The sequence below is a fragment of the Chelonia mydas genome, chromosome 28 (genome assembly GCF_015237465.2).
Source record: "Chelonia mydas isolate rCheMyd1 chromosome 28, rCheMyd1.pri.v2, whole genome shotgun sequence".
In the NCBI taxonomy this organism is placed as follows: Eukaryota; Metazoa; Chordata; order Testudines; family Cheloniidae; genus Chelonia; species Chelonia mydas.
The window spans coordinates 6768382-6788538 of NC_051268.2; the positions used below are offsets into that span (position 1 = coordinate 6768382).

Below are 20157 nucleotides of genomic sequence, written 5' to 3' on the forward strand. Positions count from 1 at the left end.
AAAATTAGTTATGTAAGAATAAAAATAGAAACATTCTAAATTCTAACTTTAACAGACTAAGCGAGATTTGAATGAAACAGTGTCTCACCCTAACAGACGTTACAGGCAGCTCACAGTTCTCAATACTCAGACTGAACTCCCTTCCAGCCTGGGGCCAATCTCCCTAGTTCAAAGTCTTTGTCTTCCAGATAATCTTCCAGGTGTTGAGACGGAGTAGGGGGAAGAAGCTAAGTGATTATGTTATTTTCCCTCTTTTATACTTTCTTCCAGCTGCTAGAAAGATCCTTGCTGTGACATCGGCTAGGCTGTCCCCATTATGTATGCGCCCTCTCTAAGGAGCCTCTGGGAGAGTGATTCTTCTTAGTGGGCCATCAACGCCCGTCTGGCCAGCGATAGCTTCACCTTTGTTGCAACCAAAAGGCTGGCTCTGAGTGTTTCCCAACCTCACAATGTATTTCAGTAACACATACAGCAGTACTCCACACTTCACATACAATGATCGTACCTACAATTCAAGAAGATATTAAGGTTTAACAGACCAAGACTTTTAAATCGATACCTCCCAAGGCATGCATTGTACAAGACATGTCCATCATATGAGAGTGGTGAATATGGGGATTCCAGCGTGCTTTGAGGTGCAGAGTATTGCGCGCCCGCTCCCCCCCGCCCATGGACACATTGCCATATCGGTGGGAGAGCTTCTGCGAGTGACAAAGCTACCGCCTCCTGCGGAGGTGGATTCCCGAAGCTGACGGGACAGCTCTCTTCACTAAAGCGCGAGAGCAGCGCGGTTATACTGGTGCAGCTGTGCCGATGCACCATTTGGAGTGTAGACGAGCCCTAAGACACAAAACCATAGAATCAGAACTCTCAACGTTTGTGTATCCTGCCGTCTGCAGTGGGAGCCCGACATGTTTATTCCCTGATTGGTTACCATCATTACCACAGCATGGTAGTCCTTGTTACCCAATCAGGCAGCCAGTTTGGGATTCACGGGGAAGGAATGTCCCCTGAAGGTGTCTCTCTCTTTGCCTCATGAAACTTTGGATCCAAAGAATGAAGGATGATTGTTCCCATGGCATCTTCTGCGACTGTAATCAGTGACACTGAACTAGGGAGTCGTGTTCGACAAGTTTCCTTGGGCCATTGGTCACCATAGCTTCCTTTACTGGGTGAAAACCAAGCACTCGGCATATACCATTGCTCCTTCTTTCCGAATCCTTGGCCTTGGCTTGGGTACGTTTACACTTCTCTGAAGTAGAACCCTTTACCAAACCTCTCAAAATCTCAGCAGTGCTAGTGCAGAACAGCTTCCTGAAATGTGGCCAGTTTTTCTTTAACTTGGTGGCCCGGGTCTAGGCTAGGAACTAGATCCAGGCCTGCACCAGAATCTCTGTAAGTTACCGGAGTTGGAGTTTCTATTAAAAAAATAGCTATTTTTCTGCAGCGATTTAATTGTATACACGTTTGTAGCACCTACAAAGGGTAAATTCAAGAACAACAAAAAAACCCACTTCTGTTTCCTCCACATCTGCATCGTAAAGGGCAGCATTTCCCATAAAATGGTATTAGCTACGAGAGATCTTCTATAGGGCCTGGGTTACAAATGCTCTGGGAACCAAATATAAGGGCATTTTGCCTAGTTCCAAGTCACTTACTGTGGAATGATCTCCTCAGCTCATCTGAGACAATATTGACTTAAACCAGCAGTTCTCAAACCGTTTTGAGGGGATCGCCAGGGTCGGCGTTAGACCCTGGACTCAAGCAAAAGCCCCGCTACCTGGGGTTGAAGCCAAAACTTGAGGGCTTCAGTCCCCCCGCCGTCAGCAGCACTCGGGCTGCAGCTTCACCTCCCCTGCAGAGCTCAGGCTACTGCCCTGCCGCCTGGGGCTGACGCACTTTGGCTTCCGCAGAGGGGGTAGGGGTCATGTAGAAAGTTTTGTTGTCAGAAGGGGGTCACGGTGCAATGAAGTTTGAGAACCATGGACTTAAACAGTTGAACTCCACTGTGATCGTCTGCACTTGCTTCAGTTCGTTGCACAGTTTGGGGTCTGCTGCTGTTCACCATTTCTGAGTGGAGATTTTAAATCACAGCTGTTTCTTTGTTAGCATGTCCAGTCAATGGGAGAGTTCTCTCCTGTTGACAGAACTGCACTTCAACTTTCTCCATGTCATCATGGAGAGGTGGGGAAAAAGCAAAGCTAAAGTGAGAGGTAATGACTTTAACAAATGGTCATTTGTCTCAAAGTCTCCAATAAATCTGAGCTCCAGCCTGTCAAACTAAACAAATCTCCAGTTGTGTGACCAAACAGCCTTCAGGAAAGATAGAAACCCACATCGCAGAGAGGTAGACGACATGAAAATGCATGCATCCGATGAAGTGGGCTGTAGCCCACGAAAGCTTATGCTCAAATAAATTTGTTAGTCTCTAAGGTGCCACAAGTACTCCTGTTCTTTTTGCAGATACAGACTAATACGGCTACTACTTTGAAACATGAAATTGAAAGTATCAAGTGAAATTTCAGAGAAGGTTACATCTGATGACTCAGAACTAGGACAGGAGATTCTCCCATCACATTCTCCTCTGATCCATTCAAACCTGCTTCACTCAGCACTGTCTCATTATTGAGTTATGTCATATACAAAAGTTTTAGCATCCTCATAATGAGGGGAAAAAACAGCCAACCTTCCCACAAGTGGTGTTGCCAATAGATGGAAACTGGAATTTAAACCCCAAATGATCCCACTGTCTTTGGGATCCATTTGAAGTCCCCTTCCAGGTCTTTGACACTTTCATCTCCAGCCGTAGCGACTCTGATTTAGGATTAAAGAAGTCAAAACATCATCTCCAAGCACAAACAGCTGAGAACACTGCATCACAGGACACTTTGAGTGGTGGGAGGTTTAGAATGTGATGAAGATAAACTCTGCATGCCTCAGACAGGAGGTAACCGTTCTGGAGTGATGGGGAAGGAGGGAATCTCTCTGAGTCACCCCGTCTCCTTCCAGTGTCACAGAGGCAGAAATGACATTTTTTTCCTGCCCCTGCTCTTCATTATATTTAAATATAGCATAAATTTAAGAAAAGGTCCAAAAATACCCTTGAGCACGCTTCAGAGCAATATGAGAACTGGGAATGATACAATTTGTATCATCGGGGATTCTAAAAATAACTGTAGAATAAGAGGAACGGTATAAATGTGATGCTCCTTGTTTCGTGGAAGGAGAGACAAACTCCCATTACTCATGAGATAATGGAGTGGATAGAAAGGACAATCGGGTCCACCCCAAAAAAGGGTGAGCTGCCAAAGGGAAAAATGGGCAACTCGCCTGGACAAGCTGAGGGATAACACTGATGCAAATGGTTCAAACAGCTTTAAAGGTTACTACGTGGGAATAGCAAAAGTGTTAAAGAAAAAAATGTCTGGATAGCCCTAGAGGTTTTTATGGTGTTCAGCTCCCTTGCAGATTCTCTGATAAGGGCTGAGCTCTGAGTGAAACTTTTCCCACACTCACGGTGTTAAAAAGGTCTCTTTCCCGTGTCAAGTCTCTTCTGTCGAGCGAGTTGAGGGCTACGATTGAAGGTTTTCCCACACTGACAGCATTTATAGGATATTTCTCCCGTGTGGATTCTCTGATGTGCAGTGAGTAGGGCAGTGAAGCCATTACAAAAATGAATCATGATTAATCACACTGTTAAGCATAGAATACCATGGATTTAAATATTTTTGGATGTTTTCTACATTTTCAAAAATATTAATTTCAATTACTGTGACAGGTTCCCCCCTGGGGTGCCACCTGTGGTACCAATGAGACCCCCTGACCCACCAGCGTGGGTTTCCACTCATTCTGTACTGCTATGACAAGCTGCCAAGCCCTCCAGGCTTCACCCTGCACTTCCACCAGTGCACATACAGCTAGGGACACACCCAGCTGCAGCTACATACACACGGGTTCTTTAACTGCTCCCTGCATGGGAAGGCACAGTTAAGGCACCTCTCATTTTCTAAGGCACGCAACCTCCTCTGGAGGGTAAACCCAAAATGATACCACCTTGTGCTCCACAGAGAACTGTACAGCATAAGCTCATGAAATTCACCCCCTCCCTCAATGTGGAGAGGGAATATAGAACAGCTTTCTGCCCCAAGTTATGACTTCCATGCACTGATTTTAGACAAAACAAAAACAAGTTTATTAACTACAGAAGATAGATTTTAAGTGGTTATAAGGGATAGCAAAGAGATCAAAGGAGATTACCTAGCAAATACACAAAACACAATCTAAACTTAATATACTAAAGAGATTGGCTATGAGTAGCAAAGTCTCACCCTAGATGATGATTTAAGATGGTTGCAGAGATTCTTAAGGGGCCAGCTGCCCTTCCTTGCAGCTTAAAACCCACATGTATTCCTTTCACAGGCTAGAAACCCCTCTAGCCTGGGTCTAGCCCTTCTCCCCCCAGTTCAGTCTTTGTTTCTTAGGTGTCTCCAGGAGTCTCTTTGGGTGGGGAGTCAGTGAAGAACCCTGATGATGTCACTCCCCTGCCTTAAACATAGGGTCCCTCCCCTGTGTGGATTCTCTCATGTCTAGTGAGCTGTGAACCGCAATTGAAGGCTTTCCCGCACTCACCGCATTTATAGGGCCGCTCCCCGGTGTGGATTCTCTGATGTTTAATAAGGTTTGAGGTGGAAATGAAGCTTTTCCCACACTCACAGCATTCATAGGGTCTCTCTCCCGTATGGATTCTCTCATGTCTAATAACGTCTGAGCTCCTAGTGAAGGTTTTCCCACACTGAGAGCATTGAAAGGGCCTCTCCCCTGTGTGGATTCTCTCATGTGTAGTAAGATCTGAGCTGTAAGTGAAGGTTTTCCCGCACTCACTGCATTCATAAGGTCTCTCCCCCCTGTGCATTCTCTCATGTCTAGTGAGCTTTGAACTGCAACTAAAGGCTTTCCCACACTCACTGCATTTATAGGGCCTCTCCCCTGTGTGGATTCTCTGATGTTGAATAAGTTTTGAGCTGGAAATAAAGCTTTTCCCACACTCACAGCATTCATAGGGTCTCTCTCCCGTATGGATTCTTTCATGTCTAGTAAGGTCTGAGCTCCTAGTGAAGCTTTTCCCACACTGAGAGCACTGAAAGGGCCTCTCCCCTGTGTGGATTCTCTCATGGGTAGTAAGATCTGACCTGAGAGTGAAGGTTTTCCCACACTCACTGCATTCATGGGGTCTCTCTCCTGTGTGGATTCTCTCATGTCTAGTGAGCTCTGAGCTGCAATTGAAGGCTTTCCCGCACTGACCACATTCATAAGGCCTCTCCCCTGTGTGGATTCTCTGATGTTGAATAAGGTTTGAGCTGGAAGTGAAGGTTTTCCCACACTCACAGCATTTATAGGGTCTCTCTCCCGTGTGCATTCTCTCATGTCTAATAAGGGATGAGCTCCTAGTGAAGCTTTTCCCACACTGAGAGCATTGAAAGGGCCTCTCCCCCCTGTGCATTCGCTCATGTGTAGTAAGATATGAGCTGAGAGTGAAGGTTTTCCCACACTCATGGCATTCATAGGGTCTGTCTCCTGTGTGGATTATCTCATGTCTACTGAGCTGTGAACTGCAATTGAAGGCTTTCCCGCACTCACAGCATTCATAGGGTCTCTCTCCCATGTGGATTCTCCGATGTCGAGTGAGGTGTGAGCTGCGACTGAAGGTTTTCCCGCACTCACGGCATTCATAGAGTTTCTCTCCTGTGTGGATTCTGTGATGTGCAATGAGGGCTGAGCAGTCACTGAAGTTTTCCCCACATTCAGTGCATGTGTATTTTTTCTTCCCCCTGAGCGTTTTCTGCTGGGCTGTGGTTTCTTTGTGGTCCTTGTGAGTTCCCCAACAGTAAATAAATGTACTCAATTTCTCCCCTGGCTGGTTTCCCTGCTTTCTCTCTGCTCTGTGCTGAATCTCACAGGTTTTTCCCTGCTCGTGACTTCTGCACATGTTCCTTTTGGATATTTTGGATAATACTCCATGTGGTTCCACTTGCTCAGGATCTTCCTGCTGAGAATTCTGCTCCTCATTCTCACTCACCATCCCAGCACCTGCTGCAACAGAGAGAGAAACCTCAAACTGGGAGGGAAAAGGGACGACCAAACCAAAATGAGAGAGATGTCAAAAAACAGGAACTGAATTCCCCTTCATATCCCATCCTGATTCTCAGACGGAAGGGACGAAGCTCTTGCTAGGTGTCAGTTAGGATCTGTAGGAAGCCATGAGCTATATCTGCCCTGACGATACAACACCTGCTGGGAACAATCCTGATGAGAGCTCTCAAGCTCTTTGTAGGGTACCCCAGATTTTTCGCTCAGGCACTTACAGATTCTGAGTTGGTTAAATGTTTCTCACCTGTGCAGGGATCTCTCAAGATCTCTTTTTCCTCTAATTCCTGGAGGTCTGGGACGCATGGCTCTTCCCCTTGTTCCAGCTGGGAGATCACATCAGGTTTGGAAACTGGAAACCCTGCTCAGATGAAAGAAAACAAAGGAGATCAGGTTAATTCATAAGACTTTGTCATGATAATAATTATTAATTTAAAACCCAGTCCTTAGTAAACCAGTGAAATCCCAGGGCCAGCTCCTCAGGTCCTCAAAGATGCAGAACACTCTGCTCAAGAGGGATTGAAATACACACATATCTGCTAGGAACACACACAGACACACACTGTGACACACTGTAATCCTGTATTCATTCTTTTGCAAAATTATGATACAGTTTGTACAAAGTATGCCATGTCAGGTATCATCTGGAAACTCATAATATGCTGAACATTATTGTCTTGTTAAACTATGTATTAAAATAGAAACACTACATATATAAAGTGTGACAGAGCTCCTTCTCCACCTCAGTGAGTTCCATGCTTCCTGTTAGTGGTGGGCTGGGGTATTCCTCTCCCCCTCAGGATTTCCCCATGCCCCTGGGTTTACTGTCCACAGCTTGCCTGAGCAGAGTTCCTCCCAGCATTCTTGATGGCACAAGGGAGAAAGGAGCCTTTTAATCTCTGGTAGGCCCTCCGGGCATGGTAGCAACAGGCCAGATACACAGTTCAGTCTCTCTCCTCTGGTGGGTTCTCTTCCCTCAAACATCCGGGGCCCGGAAGGGCTGTTTGCCCTGTTGGGTAGGGTTTCCCTCCTGGTGCTTGTCAGCATCTGCACCACCCAGCTCTCCACTAGCACGCCTGCCTCCCACAGCTCCTGTCACGCGCTCATATCTGGCTCGAGGGGAGGCTCTTAACAGGTTCTGAAGAACTGAACTTTGGGAGGCGGGGCCCCTGGCTGAAAGGAAACCCAGCCTGTCACAGCATATGGTGAGCAAGAGACATTTGCTGTGCATCTGTTTTAGCTTGTTAAGTTAGACGTTAGTTTGCGTTTCATCTTTTATTTCTTTTGTAAGCAATTCTGACTTTTATGCCTCCTTACTTGTAGTCACTTAAAATCTTTTCTTTCTGTAGTTAATAGATAAAACAGTAAAACAACTTTATTGTTTGGATTAAAGTGTATGAGAAACGCCACTTGGGATAACAAGCCTGGTGCATGTTATTTTCCATTGATGAAATGACAGACTTTCTATGACCTTGTACCGTTTAGTAATGTGCTGGAGAGTCCAAGACACACATTTGTGGGGGGAAATCTGGGACTAGAGAACGTGCCGGTATTCCCCTGTGGTGTAATTCACGAGTGGCTGAGTAGTAGCATTCAGTACTGTGTAGCTGGGAGCGAGTTACAAGCTGGACAATGTGTGTTAACTGGCCAGGAGTGGCTGTTCTCACAGCAAAGCAATGTGAAAAGTACCCCAGGTTGGAGAACTGATGGGACACAGCTATTCGACAGTTCAGAGTGTACCCTGGGTAATGTCGCAGACACTCATTATCAAAGAGGCTCCTAAAACACACAGAAGGTAAATACATGTCTCAGGCAGTGAAGACTCCAGACAGTGAGCAAGTCACTCTGGAACTGTTCCTTGCTGACAAACAGGTCCAGAGACAATGCGAAAGTCCTAGGGAAGCTGGGAACAGTCAGCATGTGCTCGGGGGGTTCGGTGGAGGAAGGAACAGGAAGGAGATCACTGAATGCAGGATCTCAGCAGTACTAGATGTCAGGAAAGCGCATACTGCGCCATTAGGGAATATAGTGAGTCAGGTGTAATGGGAGGGAATATAAAAATCTCTGGGTGTGGAGAATGCTGGGAAATTAGCCGCTGTAATTCAGGAGTAACATATTCTATTTCCTCTGGAAAAGCACAATGTGAAAAATAAGAATCAGGCCAGGTGACTTCAGGAATGATGGAGCCCAAGATCCAAGGTGCCTGCAGAGAAGAGAGATTGCACATGGTGATGGGGGAGCAGGACTCTCCATGTCTCAAGATGTTTCACTACCAACCTAGGCCATTTTCACACTCTGGGGTGCAATCCGGAGCAGTGAGGAGTTGTGTCATCTGTAGTCCTGGGTGACTTTCAGTGTTCTGCTGCTGGAGCTCCCTTGTCTGGATGTTCCCAGCCAGCATTCAAGGACGCACTGAGTGTCTGTGAGATAAATAACCCTGGACCAGCAGCTCTGACTCCAGCAGCCTGCTTCTTACACTCCAGGCACATTCTGGCTTCCAGCAGGCTTGGATACACCTGGCAAGAGATAGCAACATCTCAATTTTCCCACAATCATGTGCTCTGCAATGGCTACTTTTTCCTGGATCATTCAGAGGAATAATAAGGATTGCTTGCTCCTCAAAAGAGACAAATGGCCCAGCTCATCACTTCAACTTGAGTTAGCTATCACTTGAATTCAAAGACAGCACCCCAATTGTTTAAATTAAGAGTAAAACAAGTTTTGTAACAAAAACATTAAGGTGAGTTGAAGGAGAAAGTCAGAAATGGTTACAAGCAAGTGAAAGTGAAAAATGCTTTCTGGAGACTAGGACGACTTAACAAAACTAGTCTTGGTTCAAGGTAAGATTCTTACCATACTACTTTCCAGCAAGAGGGCAGAGCACCCCCTTACTCAACGTTAGAGCCTACAGTCCACTCAGTCCTATTTCTTGTTCAGCTAATCTCTAAGACAAACAAGTTTGTTTACATTTACGGGAGACAATGCTGCCCACTTCTTATTTACGTCACCAGAAAGTGAGAAAAGGCGTTCGCATGGGACTTTTGTAGCCAGCATTGCAAGGTATTTATGTGCCAGATATGCTAAACATTTGTATGCCCCTTAATGCTTCAGCCACCATTCCGGAGGACATGCTTCCATGCTGATGACGCTTGTTAAAAAAATGTGTTAATTAAATTTGTGACTGAACTTCTTGGGGGAGAATTGTATGTCTCTGGCTCTGTTTTAGCCACATTCTGCCATATATTTCATGTTATAGTAGTCTCAGATGATGACTCAGCGCATGTTGTTCGTTTTAAGAACACTTTTACTGCAGATTTGACAAAATGCAAAGAAGGTATCAATGTGAGATTTCTAAAGATAGCTACAGCACTCGACCCAAGGTTTAAGAATCTGAAGTGCCTTCCAAAATCTGAGAGGGACAAGGTGTGGAGCATGCTTTCGGAAGTCTTAAAAGAGCAACGCTCCGATGCGGAAACTACAGAACCTGAACCACCAAAAAAAAAAAAAAATCAACCTTCTGCTGGTGGCATCTGACTCAGATAATGAAAATTAACATGTATCAGTCCACACTGCTTTGGATTGTTATCAAGCAGAACTCATCATCAGCATGGACACATGTCCCCTGGAACAGTGGTTGAAGCATGAAGGGACATATGAATCTTTAGCGCATCTGGCATATAAATATCTTGTGATGCTGGCTACAACAGTGCCATGCAAACACCTGTTCTCACTTTCAGGTGACATTGTGAACAAGAAGCGGGCAGCATTATCTCCTGCAAATGTAAACAAACTCGTTTGTCTGAGTGTCTGAGCGACTGGCTGAACAAGAAATAGGACGGAGTGGACTTGTAGGCTCTAAAGTTTTACATAGTTTTATTTTTGAATGGAGTTATTTTTTGTACATAATTCTACATTTGTAAGTTCAACTTCCATAATAAAGAGATTGCACTACAGTACTTCAAAAATACTATTTTGTTTTTTACAGCGCAAATATTTGTAATGAGAAATAGTGAGCACTGTATACTTTGTATTCTGCGTTGCAATAGAAATCATTGATTTGAAAATGTAGAAAACATCCAAAAATACTTAAATAAATGGTATTCTATTATTTTTAATAGTCTGATTAATCACAATTAATTTGTTTAATTGCTTGACAGCCCTAATTCGTATCTTAGGCTAGATAGACAGTACAGATTACATCGGCATCAATTATGTTACATCTTCCTGAGCGACGTAAGTTACAGTGACGTGTTGGTGTGGACAGCACTGTCAGTGGGAGAGCTTCTCCTTCCAACATAGCTACTCCTGCTCCTGGGGCCTGGAGTAATTAAGTCGATGGGAGAACTCTCTCCTGTTGGCTTAGAGTGTCAGTAGTGCAGCCATAGCCTTAAAAAGTTTAAAAAAAAGATTTGACACGAAAAGGAAACCATTTCTGTGCTAGTTTCATTTAAATTAGGACGGTTAAAAGCAGCATTTTTCTTCTGCATAATGAAGTTTAAAAGCTGTATTAAGTCAATGTTCGGTTGTAAACATTTGAAAGAAGAACTGTCATGGTTCCTTCCCCACTCTGAACTCTAGGGTACAGATGTGGGGATCTGCTTGAAAACCTCCTAAGCTTACTTTTATCAGCTTAGGTTAAAACTTCCCCAAGGTACAAACTATTTTACGCTTTGCCCCCGGACTTCCACTGCCACCATCAAACTTTATCTGGGTTCCTGAAAAAACGTAGTTTGGACACGTCTTTCCCCCCAAAATCCTCCCAACCCTTGCACCCCACTTCCTGGGGAAGGTTTGGTAAAAATCCTCACCAATTTGCATAGATGACCACAGACCCAAACCCTTGGATCTTAGAACAATGAAAAAGCATCAGTTTTCTTACAAGAAGACTTTTAATAGAAGTAAAAAGGAATCACCTCTGTAAAATCAGGATGGTAGATACCTTACAGGGTAATTAGATTCAAAACGTAGAGAATCCCTCTAGGCAAAACCTTAAGTTACAAAAAAGACACACAGACAGGAATATTCATTCTATTCAGCACAGCTATTTTCTCAGCCATTTAAAGAAATCGTAATCTAACACATACCTAGCTAGATTACTTACTAAGTTCTAAGACTCCACTCCTGTTCTGTCCCCGGCAAAAGCATCACACAGACAGACACAGACCCTTTGTTTTTCTCCCTCCTCCCAGCTTTTGAAAGTATCTTGTCTCCTCATTGGTCATTTTGGTCAGGTGCCAGCAAGGTTACCTTTAGCTTCTTAACCCTTTACAGGTGAGAGGATTTTTCCTCTGGCCAGGAGGGATTTTAAAGGGGTTTACCCTTCCCTTTATATTTATGACAAGAACCATAATGTTTTGTTCAGAATTACAAACAAACTGCCTTCCCCAGGTGTTTGTAACTCTGAGATTCTACTGCACAGGTTACGACTTTAGTGAGTTGGGGTGCTCTGAAAGATTCATGCCCACTGAAACCAACTCCTTCTTATTTCTTCCAGTCCTCCATTGCATTGCAACTCCCTATAGGACCTACTCCATGGTACATCTCCTTCCCCCTGCCTCCAGACATCCCAGCTAACAGGAACTCTTCACCCCAAACCTCCCCCCCCACCTCTCTGCTCTCCAACACCCTCCCTCCCCATGCCTGGACCCTCCCAAGGATTGGTATTTATTATTTTTATTACCGTAATGCTCATATCCCCAGCCACTGACCATCATCCCTCTGTGCTGGATGTTCTCCAGACACAGAACAAAAACACAATCCCTGCCCCACGGAGCTGACAATCTAAGAATAAGACAAGAGACAGATGGGAACAGACAGGTGGGGGAAGTGTCCCAGTTTGTACACTGAGCCAAATGCTAATGAAGAAATCGTGAAATCTTCAAGAGAGGAAATTTACACAAAATAACAAAGAGAAGGATCCTGTTTATGAGGTAAGATCATGGCATGTGGAGGTATATTTGGCTGTACAGAGGTACACCCTGCATCCTCCAGCGTGGCGGCAAGCTGGCAGTGTGATTTGTCTCAGGAACAGAAGGTCACAGCCCAGCCTGGCTGTAAAACACTGCAAGGCCTTTGCGTGAGCATTGCTGTAGGACATACGAAAGGCTCCAGGTCTGTACGTCTAGGATCTAGACAGAGTGTTCTGATTGTACTTGATGTGTCACTGTTTTTTCCCCAAGACTTCTCCTTGCTGTCACTGGAATCTCTAGACTTCATTAATTAAACTATGACTTGTTTTCTCTCTACACACATCTCAGACTACACTCAGCGGTACCGCTGTAAGTCTCCCATGTCGCCTCTCTCTGCCAACGGCAGAGCTCTCTCCTCTCGGCAGAATGAAACCCCTACAGGCAGCGGCAGCTATGTCAGCGGGAGAGCGGCTCCCGCCAGCATAGCGCTGTCCACACCGCTGCTTTTGTGGGGGATACTTATGTTGGTCAGGGGTGTGTTTTTTTCACACCCGACCGACGGAAGTGTTACCGGCAAAAGTGCTAGTGTAGACATCGTCTAAGTGCTGTGTTAAGCTGGAATATCTGTGAATCTGAGTGTACCGTGAGCGTCCAACGGAACAGGGGCTGGACTCTCCAGGGAGACTCTCAGAGGGCTCAGCGGTTGGGGTATGTCTATCGCTTCCCTGCTGAGAATGTTTTGAAGTGCTGTCTCCTGCCTTTCACCATATGGACGGTAGCTAAACTTAAATCTTTGCAAACGCAGAAAATGAAAAGTAAATGTACACCCCATCCCTGCATTGCCCCTTAACTCTGCTGCTCCCATCCTCATCCCTGCAGCTGGTAAGAGCCACTGGAAATGGTTCTCTAAGGGTAGTGCAAAGATTAACAAACTACCCCAGTCCCTGGGGGATTCTCTGTCAGTTCAGGACTTCACATCAAGACTGGAATCCTTTCTGAAAATGATTTAGTCAAACAAGATGTTCAGCTCAGTAACTGAAAGAAATTCTACAGTCTGTGTGATAGAGGAGATCAGCCTAGATGACCTAAACATCCCTTCTGGCCATAATCCCTTCTAGAGTCTATGAATCTAGAATATCTACAAGGAAGGACTAAGAACATGCCGTTGTTTGTGTTGTGTTCCAGAGACGGGAATCCCAGCATTTATCGGCATGCCCTCCGGCTGTGTGCACTGGGCCAGGTGTAGCTGTAATCGGACTGTGGAGGGAGTAGCTGGAGCATCTTGGCAGAGCTGGGACTGTGGTATGCGGAGAGGTGCATGTGACCCCTGAGGGACCGAGCCTGCCCCATTTCAGTGCTCAGGGTTGTAGGTTGCGGTCGCTAAAGCTGCACAAGGGGGAGTTCCTGCCCTGAGGATTGCCAGCACCCTGGTGGGATACACGCTAGTGGTCTCCAGGGCTTAGTGAGGGGCTAGTGAAGGCAACGACTCAGAAGGAAACCTCACGGTGAGGGTAAGGGAGTGGGATCACTTTGCAACTTGGAGCTGGTCTGGGTGGAGTAGGCTCGGGGTTCGAGGGAGGGGCAGGGGTAGGAAGCTTCTGTTCATTATGTGGGACCCAACCCCCAGTTTTACCTGAGCAAACAGGAGATATGTGACATTGTGCTGTAGTTCTCCTGTGCTCTGTTCCCACAGTGTTGTGTAGCAGGGGAATACACAGTGCTAGCGCGTGTGTCATTGGCATGTTGGGGTGATGCTGAATCAGGGCCGTGTAATGGTTACATTGTAGGGGTGACATGAACCTTAATTAGTCACTTCCCCTTCTAAGAACCGAGGGGACAGGAATCCTTACCCAGCGAGGTCACATTCTCGTAGTTCTCCTGCATGACGTCTCTGCAGAGGGCTCTCTGAGCGGGGTCCAGCAGAGCCCACTCTTCCCTGGTGAAATACACAGCCACCTCCTCGAAGGTCACCGGCCCCTGAAAAAGCAAGAGTCCCACACTCAGTGCCTGCTGCCCCAGTCATAGAGTCATAGAATCTCAGGGTCGGAAGGGACCTCAGGGGGTCATCTAGTCCAACCCCCTGCTCAAAGCAGGACCGATCCCCAATTTTTGCCCTGGATCCCTAAATGGCCCCCTCAAGGATTGAACTCACAACCCGGGGTTTAGCAGGCCAATGCTCCAACCACTGAGCTATCCCTCCCCCTGCGAAACAACAAATGATTCGCACAGCTCTATTTGTATAAACAGTCCATGGTGGGAACATGCCTAATTTCTGCTCTGAGGCTCTAGAAGAGTTTGATTGGTTCCATATGCGTTGAAGAGAAACATCTTTCCCTGACTGGGAATTGAACACAGGCTGCAGCACTCAGAGCACCAAATCCTAACCACTAGACCACCAGGGAAGTAAAACATCACATCCCTGCATTGGCCGGGAATCAAACCCGGGTCAACTGCTTGGAAGGCAGCTATGCTCACCGCTATACCCCCCGAGAGGCATTGGTGGTGTCTCCTATGTGCCACTTATACCAAATGACTCACCCCCACATCTAGAGAGAGCACAGCAAAATAACCCCACTATTCGTGGGGGAAAGGAGCCAACCAAATGAAAGCTCTGGATGGTTTGTTATCAACAGAGTCCCACCTTCACACCACTCAGAGCATCCAGGAAACACCAGGGTGAGGGGGCGAAGAGAGAGCCCCTCCTCTCTCCCAGCAGATCCATCAAACACCTACTAGCCACAGACGGATACAGGAGATGGAGCCCCTAGCAGGGTCTAGGGAGAGCTCCCTGGTAGGAAGCCCAACACCCTCCTCCTTGTGAGGAGCTGGATATGAGGGGGGAGACATGTCTCCTACGCCACACCTGTGGGTGCCCCCTTCATATCTCATAGTAGCTGGTGGTTAGTCGGGTCAGGCTTCAGCACTGGGAGTCTGGTTCTTCTTCCTAACCCCAGCTAGGTGTGTTGTTTCCTGTTCCACAAATTAGGGCGTTTCCACCTCCAAACCCCACGCGTCTGTGCAGTGAGACCCAGCGCAATGCTGGCCAGAAGAACTCCAGAGCTCACCTCTGGAGCCGGGCCAGGATACACGGGGCTGGTCTCAGAGCACGGACAGGACCAGCTGGTGGAGCATCAGTGTCCTCCCCCCATAGGGAAAGGCACCGTCCACCTCCGCAGCCGCTCAGAGAAGGGTGGGGAAGGGGAGACACGAAACTGTCCCCTGAGGATCGTCCAAGGGAAGGGGAAACGAGACGACCCCAGGGGCGGCAGCAGTATGAGAGGTGGAGGGGAGAGAGTCGGAGAATACGACAGGGGCAGGAGCAGGACTGGGAGTGGGAACGGGATCAGGAGCAGAGGCAGAAGTGGGGTCAGTGTCCCTAGGGTACAGCACCTTTCGACTGGGTTCAGGGGCTGAGGGTACAGGGAGAGAAAGGGGGCCCTCAGTGACGCTCAGCACCCGCAACCACGGTGTGGGGCAGGATGGCATCTGCAATTGGGCCCCCAGCTGGGAGGAAAGGCAGCAGTCCGCCTCAAGAGGGGGTGCACCCAAGGGCTCGGGGCCCGCGCTCTCGGCACTGCCCATCGCCACAAGGGAACTGGCGGGCGCGGGCTCGGTGCTGTCTGGGGCTGGGCAGATGGACGAGCCCAGGAACACCCCAGGGTCGAGAGTGGAGGCAGTGGCCTGGGGTAGGGGAGGGAAAGGAGGCGGCAGCGTGACAAATCCGCTGCCCAGATCGAGGCCCTCTGGCAAGGGGTCGTCCTCCCGCTGGGTGACCGGGGTCAGACCCAGGGCCTCGATTTCCTGACAATTGGAGTGAAAATCTCCCCCGCCACCCCAGAGTTCTCCCCGCCAGCAACGGAGGCAACAATTGCCTCAGCGCCGAGGGGGGCACAGATGACGAGGGGGTGGGAGGGGCTCCATCCGAGGCCCCCTCAGGGAGCGACTCCAGGCGGTGCCGTTCCCCACAGCATCCTCAGCTGGCTCCACCTGTGGGCCCTCTCGGGGGGTGCGACGGACGGCTCGGCAGTCACAGCCCCCCTCGGTCTTGCGGGGGGCCTCCTCCCCCTCCGCGTCAAGGGCTGTGGTGAGCCCATGCCTTCCATTTGACGCATTCCCCTCTCTCAGCACCCAGCCCCACAGGGTGGAGGCAGAGGGCTGACTAACAGGGGCCGAGCCGGGGGGACAATGAGGGGAAGAGATACCTCCCGCTGCGGTGGGCCCTCTCCCATGCCCGGCAGCAGCCCTGCTGTCCTCTCCTCCAGGGGCCCCACCAGACTGTGTCCGACGGAGGTGGGGCCCACCCACTCGTCTGGGCACCACAGGGGGTTACCCCCAGTCTCTCCGGACGTGCCGTACCTGGCAGAGGTAGCACCGGGCCTCCCCTGAAGAGTAAAGCCCCTGGCAGTGGGCCCCCTGGTGGGACCCCAGAAAGGACCCCTCTAGCGCCTCCAGCAGGTGGACCTGGACCTGCCGGCAGAAGGACAGGACATGACAGAGGGCGGGGTCCTTACAGCCCAGGGGGAGGGGGCCGATGACAGAAAGGGGTTTCCGCAGCGTGGAGAGGAAGGGCAGTAGGGCAGCATTGGGAAGGGTGGGACTGGAGGTAAAAAGCACCCGCACACCCAGTGGTGAGCTGGAGCCGGTTCGCGCGAATTGGTTGTTAAATTTTGAAGCAGTTTTTAGAACCGGTAGTTAACCCGCTTCCCTGCCGGGGGCACGGAGGCTTTGATGGGCTCTGGCCGGGAAGTGATGTAATTCCTCCTCCGGCCGCCGGGGGCGCTGCGCTGCGGGAGCCACGTGGGCTGCCGCCTGGCCCTGGGCACGAGCCCTGGGGCTGCTGCTGCTCCCCCTCCCCCAACCCCTGGCCCTGGGGCTCCCACTGCTGCCTGGTGGGTCCCCGGCTGCTCTGCTGGGCCTGGGCTGCGTCCTGCTGTTCTCCCCGTGAGCGCCCACCACCCTGCCCGCAGCCAGCCCCCCCCCGCACCCCCTGCCCTGCCCGCAGCCAGCCCCCGCCTCCAGCCACCCCCTGCCCGCAGCCAGCCCCCGCCTCCAGCCACCCCCGGCCCGCAGCCAGCCCCCGCCTCCAGCCACCCCCGCACCCCCGGCCCGCAGCCAGACCCCTGCCTCCAGCCACCCCCTGCCTGCAGCCACCCCCTGCCCTGCCTGCAGCCACCCCTGCCGCACCCCCTGCCCTGCCTGCACCAGCCCCTGCCTCCAGCCACCCCCGCACCCCCTGCACCGCCCGCAGCCAGCCCCCGCCTCCAGCCACCCCCGCACCTCCTGCCCACAGCCAGCCCCTGCTGCACTCCCTGCTCTGCCTGCAGCTAGCCCCTCTCTCCAGCCACCCCCGCACCCCCTGCCCACAGCCAGCCCCTGCCGCACCCCCTGCCCTGCCCGCACCAGCCCGCCTCCAGCCAGCCCTGCACCCCCCTGCCCCTGCCTGCAGCCAGCCCCTACCTCCAGTCAGCCCCTGCCCTGTCTCCAGCCAACCCCGCACCCTCCTGTCTCCAGGCAGCTCTGCACCCCCTGCTCTGCCCGCAGCCAGCCCCGCACCCCCTTGCCTCCAGCCAACCCCCCACCCTCCTGTCTCCATGCAGCTCCGCACCCCCTGCACTGCCCGCAGCCAGCCCCGCACCCCCTGCCTCCAGCTAGCCCTGCCCCACGCCCCTGTCTGCAGCTGGCCCCACGTCCACTGGTGCCCTGCAGTTCCCAGGGCAGTAAACCTACACACCTGCTTCAATGAGGGGGGCAGGGAGCAGCTGGGACCCACACGTGTGCACACCCTTGGGTGACCAGACAGCAAGTGTGAAAAATCAGGACAGGGGATGGGGGGTAATAGGAGCCTATATAAGAAAAAGACCCCAAACTCAGGACTGTCCCTATAAAATCAGGACATCTGGTCCCCCAGCACACCCCCAGGGCGTGGCGGGGCCCCACACCTGTGAAACGGAGCTCGTTTCTAGATCAGGCCCACCTTTTTGAAAAAGAACTTTCAGCAGGGTTAACACACACACCCGTATTTTCCCCGGACAGGTCAGGCTTTTTGCTTCTTAAATCGCTGTCCGGGAGGAATTTTTAAAATTTAAAAATTCCTCCCGGGAAAATACGGACGTATGGTAACCCTGTTGGTACCAAAAATACATACTGGGGCACATCCCTTACATCAGAACTTTTTATAGGGAACCGGTTGGCAGCTCATCACTGCACACACCCAGGTCTTCCAGGGGCTCAATGGGAACATATACGCCCCCCACCACCAGGCCCTTCTCCACCGCTGCCTTCTCCACTGTTAGGCCCTGGGCTGGGACCTGGTGGAGTCGGGTAGGCACCGGGCCCCCCACCGCAGGGGCGGCAGCCTGCCCACCATAGGCCAGTCTTCACCTACTGCCTGCCAAAGCTCGGGTGCTAGACTGTTCACCGCTCTGCCCTGCCTTAGGGTTGGGGCCTTGGACCAATGGTGCCCACCCTGCCTGAGGCCTGGCCCCTAAATTGCTGTCTGCTCTGCCCCTGCCTAAGGGCCCAGAGCCTACAGACTCCTGGGTGGCCCTGCTCCTGCCTGAGGACCAGAACCCACATACTGACTGGGGTTCTTGCCTGTTAAGGAGGTCGGGACACTGACACCTGGACTGTTAATTCCCCTGAGACTAGGCAGTAATCCCAAGGACGTGGTGCGGCCTCCCTCCGACCCAGACGGAGAGGGATGATTTCACCACCACTACAGTCTGTTCCTAGAATCTAGGCCACTCATTAAACAAATCCCAGCAGGTTTGTCACACCCCGTCCTCCTCCCTTCCTCCACCCTGTGTATTTCCTGCCCCGCTCCAACCTCCAAACCAGACTGCGCAAACCTTCCCATCTCCTGTGTTCTTACTGCCCCTCTCCCTCCTGCAGGAACCCACCAGCAACCCCCCCCGATAATCCCTACCTGAACTGGCTCCACTGCAGCCATTTCTCTCCCCTGTCCCACGGGAGGACGGGATCAGCTGGAGGGAAACGTGGGCGTCATTCTGCAGCCTGGCAGGGCGAGAAGGGCAGTTGTGCAGGTTTAGGAACGGGCTTTAGTTCATTTCACATCACGATTTCCCCAGGCCCTTTCCCTGCAGACAGACAGCCTAGATTCTGCCATGCTGGGAAAATGCTTGTTCTCTGTATTACAGTGTAGACCGGGCCCCTCCTGCCAGGCAAAGCCCACACAGTTTTAAGCCCCCCCCCCCACAGTAACAAAGTCTCTGAACAGAATGCTAGAAAAGGGCAGAACCAAAGGAGTCACTTTGGAAGAGTCCTTCTGACACTGACCCCAGGGCAGCCACACCCCAGCAGGAGGAATGTGGAGTCAGGAACTGGGTTTTCCTCTCTCTGATCCTCATCTTGTCCACAGCAAAGTGATTCTGCCCAGGGATGCTGCAATACGTGTGACTGGGCTGATCAGAGATCTCTACCCACTCATTTCTCCCACTGCCCCTTTCAGTCACATTCTTCTTTCCCCTTCTATCTCCTTTCCCATGTCCCCTCTCCCTGCCCCTGTGGCTCGGAAAGTCCCATCCCTGGGATGTTTGCTCTCCCATGGCTGGATTTTTTCCTGGAAATGGCTAATGGGAGGAGAAATGAGGAGAAGCTATTTGGCATGAAAGTGACTCTGCCTAATCCCCAGCACTTTCCCTGCGGGTCTCACACTTTTCTGGAGTCTCTGGCTAAAAGTTTACTATTAACAGAGCCTAGGGCTGCCCCCAGGAGCTAGTACCAGCTGGAGAAAGTCACTTCCCAGCTCCCGCTCTGCGCGCGCACACACAAAAACAAAAATGTGGTCTCCCAGATCACAATGGAGGCTGCAGCCTCTGACCCAGGAAGCTGAATCCTAATATCCAGGAGAGAGAGTTTGAGCCGCCTTCCCTCTTTTAGCAACAACCAGAGCTCTGTGGTAAGAGCAGCAAATGAAACCACCTCCCCAGAGGGACAGTTGTTCATGTCACTCCTTGTCTTTCCTTGCAGTGACTCTGGATTAACACTGGTCTCAATGACACCAGAAGCACAGTTCAGAAAGGATGAGGCCAGAATCCCCTTCAACAGATCACCGAGTGCAAGTGCTAATCCCCTTCCCACCTCC

The 20157-nt window shown here is 50.3% G+C and overlaps 2 protein-coding genes and 1 pseudogene across 6 annotated transcripts in view; 1 reads left to right on the forward strand and 2 right to left on the reverse strand.

The window, feature by feature from the left end:
• The window catches only part of LOC102934537, a 1094240-nt pseudogene extending 1075173 nt beyond the window's left edge, over window positions 1-19067 (reverse strand).
• Window positions 1-20157, forward strand: part of LOC102933291 (zinc finger protein OZF) — a 1218290-nt gene that overhangs the window by 921164 nt on the left and 276969 nt on the right. The window lies entirely within an intron of this gene.
• The window catches only part of LOC102934530 (zinc finger protein OZF), a 1287564-nt gene that overhangs the window by 28651 nt on the left and 1238756 nt on the right, over window positions 1-20157 (reverse strand). Inside the window, exons 2-5 of one of the 3 annotated variants that reach the window (XM_043537278.1) lie at window positions 18979-19067; window positions 8422-8660; window positions 6392-6505; window positions 4173-6087 (exon numbers count right to left, since the gene is read on the reverse strand). In XM_043537278.1, coding sequence (XP_043393213.1) covers window positions 4547-6087; window positions 6392-6505; window positions 8422-8545 — 1779 coding nt within the window. In that variant the 5' untranslated portion in view covers window positions 8546-8660; window positions 18979-19067 and the 3' untranslated portion in view covers window positions 4173-4546. Of the gene's footprint in view, window positions 6091-6391; window positions 6506-8421; window positions 8661-13903; window positions 14031-18978; window positions 19068-20157 lie in introns of those variants that run through there. The other 2 variants (XM_043537273.1, XM_043537274.1) reach the window with 2 other exon arrangements.